General features: G+C 35.4%; 1 protein-coding gene across 2 annotated transcripts in view; it reads right to left on the reverse strand.

Moving 5' to 3' along the window:
- obe (activating signal cointegrator 1 complex subunit obelus) overlaps window positions 1–21607 on the reverse strand; it is a 402671-nt gene that overhangs the window by 34040 nt on the left and 347024 nt on the right. For both annotated transcript variants that reach the window (XM_090379766.1, XM_090379764.1), the window contains exons 35-36: window positions 15890–16041; window positions 3789–3927 (exon numbers count right to left, since the gene is read on the reverse strand). In XM_090379766.1, coding sequence (XP_090235892.1) covers window positions 3789–3927; window positions 15890–16041 — 291 coding nt within the window. The remainder of the gene's footprint in view (window positions 1–3788; window positions 3928–15889; window positions 16042–21607) is intronic.

Raw genomic sequence — 21607 nt, forward strand, 5'->3', positions numbered from 1 at the left:
TAATTAAAAAATATACCTGAGCTATTATTATTATTAATTGAAAATTAAATATAAATTTAATATTAATATTAATATTAATATTAAATTAATAGCTATATTGTTAATAGCTATATGGTGCAAGGAAGCCTGAGGCTTATGCTGAACCAGGAAAAGGAAAAAAAAAAGTTCCCGAGTTACCCTGAGAGAGAGAGAGAGAGAGAGAGAGAGAGTCAAAAGTAGAAGGGAATCACCAAGAAAGAGAAGAATGATGATATCCAGCTCAGGACCCTGGGTGCGCCAAGCCTATACTCATCAGATGTGAGCCCCCGAGGTTAGCTTGCATTGCTGACACTATGCCTACATCTCTGCATTAATTAGTTCACAGAAAAAATATAATACAAGCCAACAAATTTCTTTCACTATGAAAGTGAAAGAAATCACTCTGGGGGTTGTGTGGAATGGATATTTATTACTTTGCACCATTTGGAAGAAAAAAAAAAATTCTGTGCCTGCTGAGGTCCTATCCTTATTTCAAAAGATCTAATTTATCTGCAGTGACAATGCAATGTATGAAATTAAGAGTTATACTTTGCTTTCTTGCACTCTTTCAGAGATGCCGAAATTTTAACAGTAAGCAGTGATGTAAGAAACTAACAAGCCAATCAGCAAACCTTGCTTGTATATTTATTTTTATAAACATCCTGATTTTAATCTTTCATTGCAACTTGCTTCCTCTCTATCACAAGAGCCACAATGTTCTCTTTTACTCCTGGCATTACTTTTCCTCTAAGTAGTTCATTATATGCAATACTCCCATGACAATGCATATATCAGGTTTGATCGTTGGTTCTCATGCTTGCAGAAGCCAACAATATACAATAATCATTCAGATAAATTTACTTTTTAATTTGCTTGCTTATTCTGTATAATGGTCATATGGGAAGAGTTTGTTTTCAGAAGGGAGTGATATATGAACTCTTTAAAAATGGGATGAACAATGTAAAGAAAAAAAATGTCATATAAAACAACTGTCGGCATTACAAACATAGCATTTAATTTTATTTTTACAGTGCTTATATTATATAATGCTGGTGACCAGTGAAAAAGAAATTAATAGGATATTCATGAGCAGCCATGTTATAAGCAGTGAGAGCTAAATAGTCAAATTAATAAAACAAACTTAGCTGCAAAAAAAGAATTAAATCATCAGAAAACTTCTCAAATATTCATTTCACAAATGTATGTGGTCTCAATTCTAATCTTGATGACTATTTCCATCTACTCTGGTAAGCCCTGATTACTTTTTCTAGTAACATCTCAATTATCAACTGCTGAAACAAGAAGTGTTCAAAGTATGACCTACAAACCATGTTCAGCTCCTGACAAGGTTTTACCTGACCTGTGAAAAAATTTTGAAAATCATTGCTAGTCATATTAGACATTCTAGAGAAGGCATGTCAAACTGGCTGCCCATAGGTTGCATGTAGCCATATGACGTTTGTTATGCAGTTCTCCCAAGTTTTGTAAACTTTAACAGGTTACAAACCTGTTAGGGTTAAACTAGTATGAAAAGGTTAAACCTATAAACTTGAAGAAAGACACAATAATATAAAATTTAAATAAAATTCATAACCAAATGAATCTTCATAAATGTTGATAGTCATGAGATTGTGTATTTTTGTGCAAGGGGAAACATGAAAATATTTAATATATTTCTCTCAGTGACAGCATGAATTTGCTGTGTGCACATTACTGCAGCCCCAAGCACTTCACAGTTTGCCAGTTCTATCCTAGAGGCAAAATTCAGAGGCTGTTCAGAAATAAGAATGTGCCCAAACCTTTTGATTTGGGCACATTACACAGCTGCAAGTGCTTCAATTTCATTTCTAAAAGGAAAATAAATTTGAAAAAAAAAAAAAAAATCTCTTATTAAGCTTAAATGCTGAGTTTATTTAAGTTATTTATCAAGGAAGATACTATGCATTTTCATTAGCTCTTATGGAGCAGTATGGCTTTAAACCAACCCTTTCCTTATGTGGCCTGCAGAACCCCTCAGAATCCCTGATAATGCACTTCAACATAAAATATCGAGAACACTGGCCTAATTCTTTTCTCAATGATTCCTTCTTTAAAAGTGGAATGTGTGCACATGTCCACTCTAATTTTTGTAATTTCCTCTTTTTGATCTCCTTTAGCTCAAATGTCTTTAATGCATTCTGTTCAAATTCACTTGTTGCCTCTATCATTCGCTCACTCTTCAGATCACTTTTACTTTCTCTCTTTGAAACTTGGCTTTCTGAAAATCTAAATTTTGTAACAGTGAAGTAATCTGTCTTGAAAATTTTAACATTCACAACTCCAAATGATTTTGATTTTCTAGTGTATAGATCCAGCTGGTGGAGATATTAAGGCTTCTGTTATTACTAATGACCTCACACAACTTGTTCAATACCAGACAATCTTACACATTAAGCATTCTTGATCATTTACTCACCAACAGCTCTTCTAAGTATACAGTTAATGTTTGTTATCCTCTAAGTACCTCAGATCATACCTACTTTGGTGATGGTCTCTTCTCCACTGGAGTCTGTCCTATGGCCATTCTCAGCTTATATCATTTTACATTAAAATAATGTGAAATGGGAGCTGCATGATTTCTAATCTTTTTTCCTTGAATAGACTTCTGTTTTATTCTTATAGAGAGGAAACTCTTTATTTCTCATTCTACCATCCTTTATATAATCTTGGTTTTTTAAAAAATGTGCGAAGGCTGTTCAAGATAAGAATATAACACATCACAATTGGCTTCTATTTAAATTTATTTCAGCTTCATTTTCTGCCTAAATTAAAGCTTACAGTGGTTGTTATTAATAAATCCAGCTTGATTCTGAAAAGGCTACTGAATACAAAATTCATTCACCACCCACAGAAACTTACTTTTTGTCCAAATGGTAGCTGAGACCCTTCTCATTTCTTATCAAAGCTACTGGCCTAAACTTTATCCATTCAGGCTTCCATTGTTGTTTCAATGTGTTGATTCTACACAACCTCATCTAAAGATAAAACTGACTTATTAGCATCTTACTTTTTCTCTAACTCTTGCATTGATATTTTGATAAATCTCATCTACCATTGCACATTCTATTCAATGACCGTCTTGTTATTGTCACACTGTTATTGTGACAGAAAGACATAAGAATCCTGAACCTTGATGACAAGATCTTCAGGTCAAGACAGAATTTCTCTCATTTTTAAAACCTTCTGCTCCTGAGTTAATTTCTGTTTTTTTTGCCTCCTTTTCACTCTGAAAAAAAATTGCTCCTTTCCAGCCAATTCATAAAAAAGAGTAATAAATCACCCCCTTCCAATTATTGTCCCATTGCACTTACCTCAGCTCTTTGGGCTGATGGAGAAATATATCAATCATGAACACACTATCTTGGGCCCTTTTGTATGATTAATGAATGTTAATGTGGATCTAAATTTTTTCCATTTCTAGAATCCCATTTTTTAATAAATTCTACACTAAAGTTCTGAGAAGATTAAGTAGTTGCTTTTGACATTTCTATATCTTTTAATGGTTTATTATTTTCTGATGGGGATCTGAGAGATCTGTTTATACATATTTACTCATGTCCTTTGGTGACTGCTTGGGTATACAGAGGTTTAGTGAGAAGGGACAATTGAATTAATGTTTTTGCTTCTTTATATGTTAATACAAAGAAAGAAGAAAATTCATTACTTTCTTTCACTTGCTTTCTGTTGAAATATATATTTAAATTTTTATATAATTTACAAAATTTGCTTACTTGTTCAATTTGATTTTCTTCCATTTCTTTTCTTAACATAGTGGCAAGACATTCATAATTATTATTAACAATAAAAATAAGCTCAGGTAGAGTCTCAATTGGGATTGATTTGTTTTCATTACTTTCTTTCACTGGTTTTCTGTTAAAAAATAAAAATGAATCATGTACAAAAAGTTCTATTAAACGGTTACAAAAATTAATAAATAAAATATTTTCAATTTTAAGCATGGTACCCAAAAGAGAAGATTATTTATTATTACCATTAACATTTCCCCCAATGGGCATAGCTTGGAGGAGCAGTCTGCATGTTTCTAAATCTCTACTAGGATGTCACTAGAACAAAGCCATATGAGTGATTTGGGGGAGCTTGTGTATCCTAAACCCTTTGGATAAAGAAGAGAAACAATTTTCCTATGGGCTTCTTGAATGAATTATCAGATACCATGCTGTTGGACCTATTAAGTTTTCTCTCTCTCTGCTGAGGTGATATCTTGTTAATTGATATAATTTTCTGGTAGGGATTTTGTGGTCACAAATGAAGGATTTATATTATTAGGATTCAAGAGTTTTTATTTGGGTCAGTGCTCAGGCTCCCCATCCACCATGGAGCCTAAAGGAGAAAAACAGGGCTACTCAAGCATCATACTCAAGCTACTCAAGCATCATTCACCAGCCTGACTCCTGTAGCTCAGATCATGAGGGTAGGGACATGACTTTTGCATAGCTGAACCTTGCAGGCGAAGTCACTAGCCAACTGAAGACATCCCAGGTTCTCCCAGCTTGTTGAAGCAGAATCCAAAGTAATGTGTTGAAGCCTGGTCCCTCAACCACTAAGATCTCTTTTATGAATTTCCAGAGTGCACTACACATGGAAAATATGCTGGATTCCTGTGGCGTTAACCTAACTTTTGGTGTCAGATCCCAGTGATACTAATCTGGAATACCAGCAGCATCACCGAAAGTACTTTCACCATGTACAGGTGTGTGAATTGGGGGAAACATATACAAGAGATGGCCCTGCTGATGAAGAAATACAATGTAAATTAATGAAAGAAAAAAAAAATTGATATGAAAAGTTGGTAAATCACTTAACTTTGCATTAAAAGCAAAATTAAAGAATTTATTAGTATTTTTGTTTCATTATAGAAAATTCCAAACAAGCTAGGTACATTTTGCACTTCTTTGATGACCTTTCAAATCTCTTTTGGAATCTAACAAGAGGCCTCCACAATCATATCATCTCTGATTTATTTTAAACTTTGTGAGAAAAAGTATTTGTTAAATGATCAATATGAATCCAGAGAGAGAGAGAGATGCCTTATCACTGTCTGAAATTCATCGATATTGTTATCAGCCACAGCAGTAAGGTAAGGTAAAAGCTTAGTAGTTTAAAGGTTTGAGTTTGAAGCTGCAGTGTTTTTCAATTTTGGTTTTATTTTATATTTTTCATTTATACATTTATTTTCATAGTTTTAATTTTTTTTTTTTTTTTTGATTTGGTAGTTGTTGGCGCATCGGCTTCTATGGCCATATTGCACCTCCCAAGGTTTTTGCAGTACTTTGATCCAAGCCCGAGGCGGGAATCGAACCCGCGACCTTTGGGTTGCCGGGCAGGTACTTTACCCACTCGGCTAGCCCGGTCGGCTATAGTTTTAATTTTGTTTCATTATCATTTTATTTGTTTATAACATTCTTAAATTAACTTGTTGTAAAAATGTTGCAACAGTTTGTCGCAATTACTTTCATTAATTAAACTCATAGTTAAACTTTATTCCTGTAGCCATGTGTGTGGCCTTATTAAAGAGCATAACCAGCTATCTGTTATACAGTCTTACAACTAATATTCTTACACTTTCATTTTTATAATTATCTTAAATAATTGTTAGATGTTATTGTTGTATATTAAAATATCATGTCTCAAGTGTTCACTTTAATTGTACAATACTTCAAATTGAAAATAGCATTACATCTTTGTAAATAAATATGCATTTTACTGTCATTAAAAAGTAATTAAAATAGTTCATTATTCTTGTTTTATGGATGGCAAATTAGCAATGAGCTAATATAAAGCAACAAAAATAACAATTTAGGAAATTATAAACAGAAAAAAAAAAAATTAAAAAAAAAAAATATATATATATATATATATACAACACATACGAGAATCAAAATTCTGACCAGTGGACACGTAGGGTTTCACTTTAATCCTAGACTACAGAAGCTCACAACAGGTGAACTTCAAACAGTGACAAGGAACAAGGCAAACCTTTTCTCTTGATTTTTTTGGCTGTTTCTGAATATGGTGTCTAGTTCCTGGCTTCTTGTTGTTGTTATTGTTGTTGTAGTAGTGGGTTTTAGGAGCATCAACAACTAAGGCCATATTGCTCTGTGTATGCTGTCTGTAACCTGCATGTTCTGTGGCCGATTTTCAGTTTTGCTGGGCAAAAAACCCGAGACTCCAGGAGAAAAAAACCATGCTACCCTTGCCAGAGACCAACTAATTCAGCCACATTGTGAAAAAGACCCATAAAAATTCCTCTTTTCATCAACAGGACTCTAACTCCAGTCTTTTCCACCAGGTGTGGGGAGGATGGCAATTCCACCAAATGTGCTACCCACAGCAGCCCCTGGCTTCCTGCCATGACAGACATTATATTCCTTTCATATGTTACTAAGCAATGGCACACTCAGTAAAGTTTATTTATTTATTTATTGCTTGGTCATTTTGCTTCATTTAATGAATATTTCATTCTCTCAAAGTTTAAAATTGGGAGTCATGATCATGTAATGCATGATTGTATCATCTTCTTGGAAATTATTTGTAGTCTATTAATAACAGTGTTTAATTTTAAGCAAGTAATAATGATCACAATAGGGCACCTCCTCTTAAAATCCTAAAGTGGAAATGAAAATTCAAACATTTTTTTGTATTGCAAGGTAATAATGTAACCAGTTCTTAATTTGGAAATTATTAAAATTACTGGATTATCAACTGGAATATCAAACCAAAAATTTAAATACTGTATTCTCTTTAAAGGGTTCTGGAGCTGGTGTCTAGTTCTCTTCTGTTGCTTTGGTTGGCTGGGTTCTAGATCAGACTCAACCTTTGGACAGTGCTATTCCTAAAATTTCTTGATTTACTATTGTGATTACAGTCAATCCTTGTATAGCACGATAGTTGTGTTCTTAGAAACTCTCGTGCAATGCAAAATCGTGCAATATAAACAACAGACCCTATGGGAAAAATAGGGTTAGGTGCCGACCACCCAAGATTGAACACACACTTTTAACCAAAACATTACCAAACACAATAAATAATCGTAATAAAATATGTAAGTATTTTATTACGACTATTAAGTAATAAAATATTGCTAATGCTTTTGCTTCTATTGTAAACAAACTTGTTTTTGTTTGATTTTCTATCCAAACAGAAGACAGCCGTTCCATCTCTTCCAATTCTTTGTCTTAATCTAATGGATTTTAATTACACTTTGAGTTGTTCCTGCAATGAAAATTGTTTTTATTTTCTCTGCATTCTTTCTAATTCTTGGCGTTGCCTCATTTAGGCCTTTAGCACATTCAATATCACATGGTCTTTCATTTTGCTCAAAGCGTTTCACAATTTCATATTTTTTTCTCTATCGACAGAGGCGGACTGGCCATAAGCCTTACCGGGGCTACTTTACTAAAGCACATTTCTGGGGGGTTACTACCATAAAACAATAAAAACAATTTCCAATTGCATTTCTGCTAGTGGAATCTGTTATAAACTGGTAGTAAACTCGATCTAATTGCATTTGTGATAATACCAATAGCTGGAATTGTGTGGGTTTTTACGTTATTATGGTGAAATGTGTTTCCCCTTCACTGATATAAAAAAAACATAAATACATTTTCAGAATCTTCTCTTCATTCCTATCGTGTTGCGTTCAGTTGGGGTGATTCCACGTTCGACTGCCATTTTTTGTGAACACAAAGGCGAATCGTGAATAAGCGAATTCGGTTCGTGTTATATACAATATCGTTCCCTTATTTATAAACACGTGTTATATGAGGACTGACTGTATCTTTATTTATTCTTTAAAGATTTCATAACACTTCACATTGAATTTTATACTTTCTTCCTTTCGATCGATGGCCTTTTCACCAACGTATTTTAAGATCAATAATTCTCTGAAGACTCTCTTAGGGCAACTGTAATCGATGTGAAGAACAGTTAATACTTTCATGCATGATATCTGGAATGCACATTTGTTTGTGACAGTGAGTTCATAAAGCATGTAAGCAGTCAGTTTTACAAAAGATTTTAGGCTATAGGTAATGAGTATCAAGCTGTGGTCATATAGGTAGTGGCCAGCCTGATGGTAGCAGGTTCTGTGGTGCGAGTTTCTTTGTACAATTTCAAGTTTTGTAAATAACACTTTGTACATAAATACTGTTAACTCAACTTCATTGCCCAATATCAGATTGAAATTACTGTCAAAAATCAATTTAGAAATAAAAAAATCAAGAAAAGAAATGTGTAGAAAACTGTATAAAAAAGCTCATTTTTCCCATTCTTATTGATGAAGTAATATCATCTACATCTGTGTATAATTTGATTAAATTTCATCTACTTATAGGTCAGAATTCCTGAGAATTTATTCAATTTGTTTGTTTGATTAGTGATTTTATTTAGGCGCATATGGCCTTGCTGCCCTTGCACTGTAAAGCCCATAAACAAACAAACACAAACAGTGGTTTTATGGCATATCAGCATCTGAGGCTATATTGTGCCAAGTCAAGAATTTATTAAATTTTGACTTCCAAAAAAAAAATAAAATAAAATAAAAAAATAAGTTTTGCAACAGGCATGAGCTTCTCCTCCAATTTTGAAAACTATTTTCTACTGTCTTCTATTTGCACTGTGTCTGCAATTACTACACAAGGACGTATTTGCATATTTCTAACCAAGTCATACATGAACAGATACATCATTTGAAACAATTTCAAAATGTATGCAATAAAACCTGGTTAATTCAGAGTTCGGGGGACCAAAATACACCTGGTTTTGAAAAACAGGTGTATTTTGGTCCCTTGAATTCCAAGAAAATTCTGTATGTATATGCAAAACTCTAGCAAATTATCATTATAATTCCATTCAATTTGTTAAAACGATGTTCATCTGTAGTTTGTGTCAACAGTCTTTTTGAATTAGACAAACTATTCACAAGTTGCAGGACCCAATTCAGACTTAAAATTTCATTGTAGATGTACATTGATGAGCCAAAACATTATGAGCAGCGAGTTGTTATGCAAATCGAAGCAACTGCAGGTGAACTATGGCGTATGCACAGGTCAGGACATGGTATAAAAAACACCTGATGTGAGCTCCTTTAATCAGTGTTACTCTTGTTCTTCAGATGCGAAAGGCAGTGGACTTAAGCGAGTTTTACAAAGGTCAAATTATAATAGCCAGATGACTGGGTCAGAGCATATCCCAAACAGCATAGCTGGTGGGATGTTCACGGTCAGCCGTGGTTAGTACCTAATGAAAGTGGTCTGAGGAGGGGAAACCCATGAACAGGCAGTGAGGTGTTGGATGACCATGGCTCATCGATGCTCGAGGTGAGCGAAGGCTCTCCTGAGTGATATGTTGCAACAGAAGGGCGAATGTGGCATAACTAGCCAGTAATGTGTCACAGTAGTTGTGACACAGTAATGTGTCACAACACACAGTACATTGAACCCTGCTGAAAATGGGGCTGCGTAGCCACAGGCCACTCTGAATGTCCATGCTAATCATGGTTTACCAGCAACAGCGCCTACAATGGGCACGCAAGCATCATGCGGACGGCCGGGTACATGTACATCGTTTTTACCTGGGGAAGTGATGGCACCTGGGTGGATGAAAACAAGCCAGTGGCGGCAGTCTCATGCTTTGGGCAATGTTCTCCTGGGATACCGTGGGTCCAGTCATCCATGTGCTGGGCACTCTGATATCTACCACATACCTAAACATCATAGCTGACCAGATACATCCTTTCATGGACATGGTCTTCTCCTCTGGGGGTGCTGTCTTTCAGCAGGATAATGTGCCATGCCTGGATTGTTTGAGACTGGTTTGCGGAACATGAGAAAGACTTCCAGGTATTGCCCTGGCCTCCAAATTCCTCAGACATCAATCCTAATCTGCGGCGTCTCAACCACAGACCTAGGAGTTAAAGGATCTGCTGGTTACGTGTTGGTATCAGATACGACAAGACATTTAGAAATCTTGTAGCGTCCATGCCTCGCCGGGTATGAGCTGTTTTGGCTGCACATGGCGGACCAACATGGTCATAATGTTTTGGCTCATCCACGTATTTTAAATAATCCATACTAAAATCATTATAAAAATCTATATCACTAGTTGGCAAATGGTAGTGACTTCATACACCGACAAGCCAAAGCATTATGACCACCTACCTAATATGATGTTGGTACTCCATGTGCAGCCAAAACATCTCTTACTCAGCGTGGCATGGACGCTACAAGATTTCTAAATGTGTCTTGTGGTATCTGGTACCAACACGTAACCAGCAGATTCTTAAACTCCTGTAAGGTCCATGGATGAGGTGCTGCAGATCGGAGTTGCTGTTCCAACACAAATCGCAGATGCTCAATGGGATTGATGTCTGGGGAATTTGGAGGCCAGGGCAATACCTGGAAGTCATCCTCATGTTCCGCAAACCAGTCTTGAACAATCTGGGCGGTGTGGCATGGCTCATTATCCTGCTGAAAGACGGCACTGCCAGAGGGGAAGACCGTTGCCATGAAAGGATGTACCTGGTCAGCTATGATGTTTAGGTAGGCGGTAGATATCAGAGTGCACGGCACATGGATGATTGAACCCAGGTATCCCATCAGAACATCACTCAAAGCATGAGACCGCCACCACCGGCTTGTTTTCGTCCCACAGTGCATCCAGGCGCCATCACTTCCCCAGATACACGATGCACATGTACCTGGCAGGCAGCCCACATAGTGCAACAGGAAACGTGATTCATTGGACCAGATGACTTTCTTCCAATCACTCAAGGTCCAGTTTCAATGTTCGCGTGCCCACTGTAGGCGCTGTCACCAGTGCACTGTGGTTAGCATGGACACTTGGAGCAGCTACCCAGCCCCATTTTCAGCAGGGTTCGACGTACTGCGTGTTGTGACACATTACTCCTGTCACCAGCTAGTTGTGCCACAGTTGCCCTTCTGTTGCCACGTACCATCTGGGAGAGCCTTCGCTCACCTTGAGCATTGATGAGCCGTGGTCGTTCGACACCTCGCCAGTGGTTCGTGGGTTTTCCCTCTTCGGACTACTTTTGGTAGGTACTAACCACGGCTGATGAGCACACCACCAGCTGTGCTGTTTCGGATATGCTCTGACACAGTTGTCTGGCCTTTACAATTTGGCCTTTTCTCAAACTCGCTGAAGTCTGCTGCCTTTCCCATCTGAAGAACAAGAGTAAGGCTGATTAACGGAGCTCAGTATCAGGTGTTTTTTGTACTGTGTCCCGACCCACGCACGTGCCGTAGTTCACCTGCAGTTGCTTTGATTTGCATAACAACTCGCTGGTCATAATGTTTTGGCTCATCGGTGTAAGGATATATATATATATATATATAGTAGTAAATTAATAAGAGGAGTTTACCTCAATATAGTACGTGGAACACTTCCGTATGATACCCTCCAGAAATTAAAACGGAAAAAACGAAAAAATCGACAACTTACCGGTACATAAAAGTAAAATATAAATAATTAAATAATTAAAGTAAAATATAATTCAAATTAACGCAATTAAAAGAATCTAACGAAAATATTCAAAACGATTTTCCTTCCTGAAGCTGACAATGCTTTTCGACCGACTGTCGTGATCACAGGAATGAAAAATACCGAATCAGGCTAAACCTGCAACTTAAATAGTGATTATATGTCTTCGCGCATGCGCGTAAAGGTCCACGCATCGGAGATCAATGTTCGGCGGCCATATTTGATCTCCGATGCGTGGACCTTTACGCGCATGCGCGAAGACATATAATCACTATTTAAGTTGCAGGTTTAGCCTGATTCGGTATTTTTCATTCCTGTGATCACGACAGTCGGTCGAAAAGCATTGTCAGCTTCAGGAAGGAAAATCGTTTTGAATATTTTCGTTAGATTCTTTTAATTGCGTTAATTTGAATTTTAATTGTTTTGAATTGATTTTGAATTGTGTTAAATTGATTATTTAATTATTTATATTTTACTTTAATTATTTAATTATTTATATTTTACTTTAATTATTTAATTATTTATATTTTACTTTTATGTACCGGTAAGTTGTCGATTTTTTCGTTTTTTCCGTTTTAATTTCTGGAGGGTATCATACGGAAGTGTTCCACGTACTATATTGAGGTAAACTCCTCTTATTAATTTACTAATATTATTATCAACGTAGAACATATTGAGTATCACAGCTCTGATTCATACTATCTAATTAATTTTCAAACTCTTATTGACTATTTCATTCACTTCCTGTCTCTCCAGTAGTATACAATCGATACACACAATTATGGGAGATTTTTTGAATGGCTTGGTACAAAATTACATTAAATCTACACTAAGGTACTCGGCCCAAAGTTACCATATTTCTTTCCTAAAATATTGCCTTCAAAACAACATCGTTCCGAAGTTTGCCAGGGTGAATTTAAATCAAAAAATTTCAGGCATAAAACAACTATCACTGGCGACATCACGTAATATTGTTAAGCTTGCCTTAAAATCTCGATATTCGGATAAACAAAAATACCTTTCCCAGGTTAGGAAGCTTCGCGATAAATTAAAAAATTATCTACATCCGAACGATTGGTCTGTATTGAAGACCTCCATAGATTTGCGACGGGAAGCACAAGCCTCAGAAATAAAAAACAGACACATTAATAAGTTGCAAGCATTATCGAATAGTTCAAGACACGTTCATGCGAATTTTAACACATTGTCGCGAGCTTGCGACCAAGTTCACACGAGTTGGGTGACATCCCCCCCACAGACACATAATGCACTACCACAGAATATGTCGGCTAGTTCACGAACACCCCCCTCACCCAGTATCCAACGAACCGACATATCAACAGGTTACAAATCTTTCCTCGTGTACACTATCGCAGGACCAGATTTCACTTTTATCCAAAGGATTAAATTATAATTTACCACCTCGAAAGTTACCAAAAAAACAATGTGTAATTGATATTGAATTTTGACTTCGTAGTGTTCCACAAAAAGATGTATTTATTCAACAAGTTAACCAAGTAGTGAATAACATAAAAGAACGCGACTTCCTAAATTGAATACACATGACAGTTCAGCTTTACGAGAACTTCGAGAAAATAAGGACATTATTATACAGAGGGCAGATAAAGGAGATACAGTGGTAATACTAGATAAACATGATTATATTAATAAGTTAGATTCAGTTGTGTCTGATACCTCCACTTATCGTGAAGTGGACCCGGCACTGTTTACCAATTTGGTAAATCAATACAATAAAACGTTAACCACATATCGTAAAAACGACTACATTACTATGGTTCAGTTGAAGGAATTGAAGTCCAGAACATACAATATTCCTGCACTTTTTGGTCAGGTAAAATTACACAAGCCTGGATTTCCGATTCGACCTATTGTTTCCTACAGGAACTCGGCATTTTCAGCCTTAGCCACACATGTATATAATATTATAAAACCTTTTAGACAGGTTATACAATTTGGGATTAAGAATTACGATACATTATTTAATAATCTTAAAGACTGTAGACTCGGCGACAATGACAATTTATTCTCATTAGATGTTACCTCATTATATACGAATGTAAACGTTGAATACACATTAGATATTATTTGGGATATGTTAAATAAAAACTCGACACCGATTAATTATACGAAGCTGCCCATTAAGGAAATTTTTCACTTAATTAAACTATTAGTTGAGGCTAACTACATCACCTTTCGAGACAAGGTGTACAAACAAATTTTTGGATTACCAATGGGTTTGAGCCTGAGTGGCTTAATGTCAGAGATCTATCTCTCAACGATTGAGCAGATACATTTGACACCTTTTCGTCCCCGCATCACATACTATGGGAGGTATTTAGACGATGTTCTAGTTATTACTGATAGTAGTACTATCCAAGACATTTTACATTCGTTTAATAATATTCATTCTAGACTCAAATTTACATTGGAAAGGGAAGATACGGATACTAAGTCATTAAACTTTCTAAATTTCACGCTTACCCGTGACTCGAACAAAATACAATTTAGCATCTATCGAAAACCCACAAACACCGGTATGCTTCTACATTATAATAGCTACCACCCGTTCACCTACAAAAGATCGATTATCTTTAATCAATTTCTAAATGCCTATAAATATTCAACGACGGATTCTGCTTTGGACTCAGAAATACAAATATTAACTAGCAGATTCTTGAACAGGGGTTATCCCATTAACACAATAAATCGAATTAGAGTACAAGCTAAGGATAGGATAAAAAATACTACACCAATCAACAATAGTAATATCAAAAAATACTTTATTTCTGTCCCATATGTTGAACAGTGGCACAAACAGCTTAACAGATTCTTTAAAGATACCGAATTTAAAATTATAGCTAGGCCTATACGGAAGTTACACACAATACTGAACAATCGCTCGGTTCTTTCCGCGTTCGCAACACAAATTAATGATCTAGTATACAACATTTCTTGCGGTGATTGCGACTCGTCTTACCAGGGTTCGACGCGGTTTTCTCTTAATATTCGTGTAAATCAACACGAAGCCTCAGTTCGTGCTTCTCGTTCAGCAGCGTCAGAATTAGCCTTTCATGCCATTAACGAAAAACATACTTTTTTATTTAACGAGGCCAAAATACTTAACGTTCAACGTAATTATACGCGACTATTAATTGCAGAAACCGTTGAAATTAAATTACACGAGAATTCTGTTAATGTTCGGCGGCCATATTTGATCTCCGATGCGTGGACCTTTACGCGCATGCGCGAAGACATATAATCACTATTTAAGTTGCAGGTTTAGCCTGATTCGGTATTTTTCATTCCTGTGATCACGACAGTTGGTCGAAAAGCATTGTCAGCTTCAGGAAGGAAAATCGTTTTGAATATTTTCGTTAGATTCTTTTAATTGCGTTAATTTGAATTTTAATTGTTTTGAATTGATTTTGAATTGTGTTAAATTGATTATTTAATTATTTATATTTTACTTTAATTATTTAATTATTTATATTTTACTTTTATGTACCGGTAAGTTGTCGATTTTTTCGTTTTTTCCGTTTTAATTTCTGGAGGGTATCATACGGAAGTGTTCCACGTACTATATTGAGGTAAACTCCTCTTATTAATTTACTAATATTATTATCAACGTAGAACATATTGAGTATCACAGCTCTGATTCATACTATCTAATATATATATAGTATATATCCTTATATATTTTTTTTTCAAGTGTACTCCACACTAAGGAAAACATATATATGGGCATACTTGTGAAAGGGCTAGAGAACTAATGGTCCATGTGAAGCTGCATTCCAGAGCAGGCAAAACCAAATCAGATTTCTCAGTATTTTCATACTTTATACTCTTTCTGTGTTCTCTGAGCATAGAATGAAATCTCCAATAAGATTTTTCTATGTATACTTGCAAGCATACACATTTGAACATGTAAATTGGTCACCATAGGTTGCTGGTTGGATATCTAGAAAACTGAATCCTTCTTTTAAGGGACTTTGAGCCTTAAAAAATTGAAAATGTTATAGTCTCCACCTATCTGGGCTACTTTTTTGGCTATTCTCTGAAATGAATGGGACAGTTGTCTATTTCAGTTTTGTTTAGTTTCTTATTCTAGGTCAAGGATTTGGAGTACCTTCTATGGCCTTTCCAGTTGTTGATGAATTAACAGAACTTTTTTGTTATAAATCTTATATAATTAATCTGAGTTTAATTGTTCCTCTAGGATACACAACAGTATAACAATAATAATGAACTGCTTTCTACCTTGATTAATAAGTTTTAAAACCAGAGGTTAACTTACCTAAAACAATACAGATTTAATGACTCCACAAAAGGCAGGGTAAGTAATGTGCTATCATTATACCATCTTGCCTGTAATACCATCTGCAGTAAATGAATGACTCTGAGGGTAGTTGCCAACCAGCCCTGATCAGCAGATACATCAATCATTGCCTATGTTTTCATAAATGCAATTTAAAATCATCAAGAAATTATTTTATTAGAATCAAAATTTGCAAAAAAAATTTTTCATTTTCAATTATCCATACACTAACACTAATACAAGAAAAATAAATCTGTTTATTCTCAAGGTGTCCAAGGCAAGAAGACTCATTATGAAATTAATGAATTCCATATGTATAATTATCATTATACTTGTATATATATATGGAATTAGGGGAAACCAAGATTTTCTAGGGCCATCAACTGTCATGACAGTATATACTAACCACTGGCCATTGCCAACCTAAATATGTATAATTGCTGAATAGGCCATTGGGCATAGCTTAGTTTTATTTTTCCCTCCATTTATATATATTTAAGCAGCATATATTGCACATACTGCTATAGTTGACGTGCATTGCCATATAATTTTTTTTTGTATTGCTTCCTTGTATACAATAAGAAAGTGTGATTATCCAGCACTGACAGGGCCATGGCAGTGCTAGATTATTGGATGATCGTTTAAAAATACTTATTAGATCTTCAATAACCCAAAGTTTTTGATGTGTAAGATGTCCATATGTTATTTATTTTACATTTTATCTCTCTAATATTTTATACAATGAAATAAAAAAAACTACATAAAACTGTAAAATGCAAAGGCAAAATACAGCAATCTTCAGTAATAGTTTTTAAACTAATGCACACATGGTAAAATTAACATTAAATTGAACCATGACATTTCTATCAACTGTGGACAGTAGCCTGGCCATGTTAGAAAAATTTATAATAGCTTTCTAAAGTAGTAGGTTTGCCGGTACCAATCAAACTTGCACTATGATATGACTGAATGATCCAGGATAATCTATGAAAATCTTTTAAATTCTTTATGTGATTATAACTTTATTCCTACTAAATTACTGCAATAATGAAACAACACATCTGGTGAGTATGGGCTTGCCACATCCAGGGTCCTGAGTGGATATCATCATTCTTCTGTTCCTTGGTGATTCCCTTCTACTTTCTCTCTCTCTCTCTCTCTCTCTCTCTCTCTCTCTCTCTCTCTCTCTCTCTCTCTCTCTCTCTCTCAGGGTAACTCAGAAATTTTTTTTAGCTGGTGCAGCAAAAGCCTCAGGCTTCCGGCTTCCTTGCACTATATGGCTAATAATAACACAAACTGAAAAAACAATCACTATCACCTAAATCTCTTACACCTAGTGAATGCCATATGATTTGTACTACCATAGTAGCATTCACTGGGTGTAATCAGCCATATAGTCAATATTTCCATTAACCATTTTAACTATCCAGAGTAAGCCCTCTTTCTTCTAATGCTTTCTTGATACTATTTATCCACCTCTGAACCTATTACCATTCATTTGTTGCTCAAATATCTGTGTACATAATCTCCCATCCTTTCTATGTGTCCATACCATTTTTAGTTTTCTTCACTAATCTTTGATTGGATATTTGTTACCCCAAGATTTTTTTTCTTATTTCCTTATTTGTAATATGGTCTGCCACTGATTCCATCTGTTAGTAGTTCCATTTATTTTTCTTAAAAGTCTCAGAAATGAACTTGAAGAAAATACAAGATTTTAATTTTTGATCAATACCTTTATTTTTTACCCAGCTATCAGCTCCACAGGTTAAAATAGACTTAAAAACTGTGTGTAAAATGGCTAACTTTTCATTTAGCTAATTTTTCTTTAGCTCTAAGTGAATTTGTTTAATTGGCTTCATACATTTCTTGGTTTACTTATTCAGTTATTTCCATGTCTACTCTTCCATCTTCGTTAAAGACTATACAAAAAACTTCTAAAATAAAACTACTGGAACTCAGTTTTCGTTCCATATAAATTCAGAAGCCAGTATAACAGGACTGTTGATGAAAAGAGTGACTTCTCAAAATATTGCCAAATTGTTTAAGTGTGTTTATTGAGGTGTGTTCAATTAACTTCATAACATTTTCAATAAAACAGTTTAATCTTTACAAAGTGGTAGATTAGTGATGCTTACTGCATTTCAGAACGACAAGACGAATAAAACTAACAACAATCAAAATTTTGACTGTTGTTAGTTGGTTTTACATGATTTCATCTTCTCTCTCTTCCCCAACTTTCATGATTTTTTTTTCATTTTGCCAATTTTCATACCATATTTTCTAAAACCTTTTTCTATACATTTTATTGAGAGAGTTTTTAAGACCATACAGGCTACTATCTTAGAGCACAACATCACTTGCATGTACAGTATCTAATTTTTACATCTCTCACATTATCAGAAACATATTTCTTTTATTAAATGGTATTTGAAATTTATAAAGATAAGGCAACAAACCCCTTGCCTCATTCAGTTTTTTTGTAATCCAAATATCTCAAACTGATAGCGTAAGGTATAACATAATATGAAGCACTATATTAGGAATCTGTTAGCTTAGTATAGTATTATCAATTAATCAAAAATATTTATTAATCTTATTAAATTTCATTGTCAATTAAACTGTATTTAAATGGAAATCATGACCAAGACTAGAGCTGTGAAGCAAAGATCACAGACTAGTGAGAGTGCTGTGACTTGGGGGAGAAACGAAGGGAAACGACAATTCTCCAATGCATCACAGTCTCAAAAATTGTGCGAAATGTGAAATGTTTGCTAAATTTACAACAGGACATGATCTAACCAAGGAGGATGTCTTTGTGTGTGCTAGATGCCTAGAGTGTCAAGAAATTAGGCACCAACTCACCCTCAAAGAAATTAATGAGGGGCCCATCAAGCTCTCAGCTGCCCAGCTCAACGGCAGAGCTCACTTCTGTGCATCAGGCAATCTCCAAGGCAGAATGCGCTGGAGAGTTCCATAGGAACTAGTTATTGTTGGTGACTCTATTGTCAGTTGGAGATGGGGAATATACTATGCAAGAAGGATAGGAGGAATAGGACCAGGGTATGTCTGCCAGGGGCAAATGTTGATGATATTGTAGAGCAGATATCATCTTTTAAGAGCACAAAAGGTGATACTATTGTACATGTTGGAACTAATGACATTAAGAGAAAGAGATCTGCAGATTTCCTCAACAAGTACACGTCAATGTTGAAATTGACACGAGTTAGGGTTAAATGAGAAAGTGTCTACAATTTTGCCCAGACACAATAGGAGGGAGTATATGATGAGAGCCTTGTCGATCAATTTGGCCCTGGAGAGATTGTGCAAGGCTCAAGGGGTAGAATTTTTTTCAGCCTGGTCTGTGCTTGTTGACAGGAGAGACTGCTTCTACAGGGATGGGGGTACACTTAAATAGAAAGGGTGCAAGAATATTTGCTGATGCTATCGAGGCAGTGTTTGATGGGTCAGAAAACTACTAGCATGGGAAGGGGAGAGATACACAGACTAAAAGGTTAACAGTGGCTGCAGGCAGAGCCAAAAGTGATTCTTGCACTGCTTCTCTTAGAATGAACAGCAGCATGGAAAGCAAGGCAATGGAGGTTTCCAGGACTGTTGGGAGTCATAGTGGAACAAATAAATACATGGGCTGTGTTAGGTAACTAAGAGTAGAAACAGGTGAATGTATACTTGCATATACACCAATGCTAGGAGTATAGTTAATATTTTTGATGAGCTTGAAGTGCTAGTCAAGAAATCAAAGGCAGATATTGTTGGGATACCAGAGATGTGGTGTCACACAGATATAAGCAGCCCTAAATTCCAATTCTGCATTGCTTATATCTGTGCGACACTATGTGTCTGATATCTCACAATTTATTACAATGTGTTTAGTACAATGTGTACAGAAAGGCAGGAGGGGTTATGCTGTTAGTTAAGAAACACATAAAATCCTAAGGAAGTGCATCCAATTGATGTTGGTGGACAATACAATGTTGAGTCTGTTTGGTGTGACATAAGCACTGGGAAATGAAAAACGAGAGTAGGTGTGTGTTATAGGCCTAATGAGCAATTGTGCAGGGAAATAGAGTGGGCCAGTAAATCAGAAAGTCTTATAATGGGGGATTTTAACTTTCCAGATACTGACTGGAACTTGTGGGTTGGTCACTCACACACCAGCAAGACCTTTTTGGATTTATTGGATGACTGTTTTCTACAACAGCATGTTCGAGAGGCAACCAGAGGGGATAATACTCTTGATCTGATTATCAGCAGTGATTATTCATGCATTAAGAATTTGCAGATAAAGGAACCACTGGGTGACAGTGATCACTAGGGTTCGGATTTTTATGACCTTAAAAATGTCAAAACATGAAAATATGTCATTAAATTTAACCAAATATGACTAAATAATTTACCTTTACATACCGTATAAGTGATAATAGTTTATTTTTTTATTCTTTTAAAGTTGTACAACGACTCGTTATACAAATTTCTAAAAAGTAATATAATGAAAATATCATAATTTGCAAGTTTTTTTTTTTTGAAATATACGAAAACCAAAATGTATAGGCTAAGGTACTAAGTTACTAACACTTAAGTTGCTAAGTACTTTACCAACTTAAGTACAAGTCACATATTATGCATGAGCATTAAATTTGGAATGTCCATATTATTATTATTATTAGCTATATGGTGCAAGGAAGCCTGAGGCTTATGCTGCACCAGCAAAAAAAATTCCCTGAGTTAACCTGAGAGAGAGAGAGAGAGAGAGAGAGAGAGAGAGAGAGAGAGAGAACAACTATGATAGTAGTGTGAAAGACATCATCTCGTCTGTATCTCATATTGTGCTCTTCCTTCAAAACGAGTTGCCCATGTATTGCATTATCTCGAATAAGTAACGCTTCACTAATAGAGAAGACTATTGTTACTTGTCTTACCACCACCCACCGATGAAAAGGCAACTAACTTTGAAACGGTGCCATCTGGGTGGTGGTACTCACTGAGAATAAGTAACAATAGTCTTCTCTATTAGTGAAGCATTACTTATTCGAGGTAGTGCAATACATGGGCAACTTGTTGTAAAGGAAGAGCACAATATGAGATACAGATGAAATGATGCCTTTCACACTACTATCATAGTTGTTCTTTAAGAGTTATCTATGGTGTATACACACCGATATATATATTAATTAATTTACGTACATCTTTATTGCACGCGTTGCAATATATTATTTTTCCATCTGTTTGGTATGTGTCTTTAGACTCTTCTTTAACCACAGAAGAAATCCATTTTCTAAAAAGCTCGATTTTAGCTTCATTTCGCCAACAGCTGAAGTTTCTACTGTATAAAACAAGTTGAACAAATAATTAGTTCAGTGGTTTTCAACCTTTTTTTAACAATGGCACCCCTAAATAATTTTATTTTGTGGCACCCCTACTCAATTTTCTGCCTGTTAGATCCGATTCTCCCTCTGTATGTATATATATATATATATATATAAATTTTTTGTAATTATGTCAAATGACATTTGGATTGAATATTAAATGGCATAAATATCGTAAATATTGGCTCAATGCTATTGTCTAAGAACAATTAGTTATTATACGTGCATGGTCTGTATAAGTACCGTATTTATGTATTATTAATTTTAAATTATGGGAGCATTAGGTTTGTATTGACCTGAACCAACCTGC

The sequence above is a fragment of the Mastigoproctus giganteus genome, chromosome 8 (assembly GCF_048544385.1).
Source record: "Mastigoproctus giganteus isolate SK-2022 chromosome 8, ASM4854438v1, whole genome shotgun sequence".
Classification (NCBI taxonomy): domain Eukaryota; kingdom Metazoa; phylum Arthropoda; class Arachnida; order Uropygi; family Thelyphonidae; genus Mastigoproctus; species Mastigoproctus giganteus.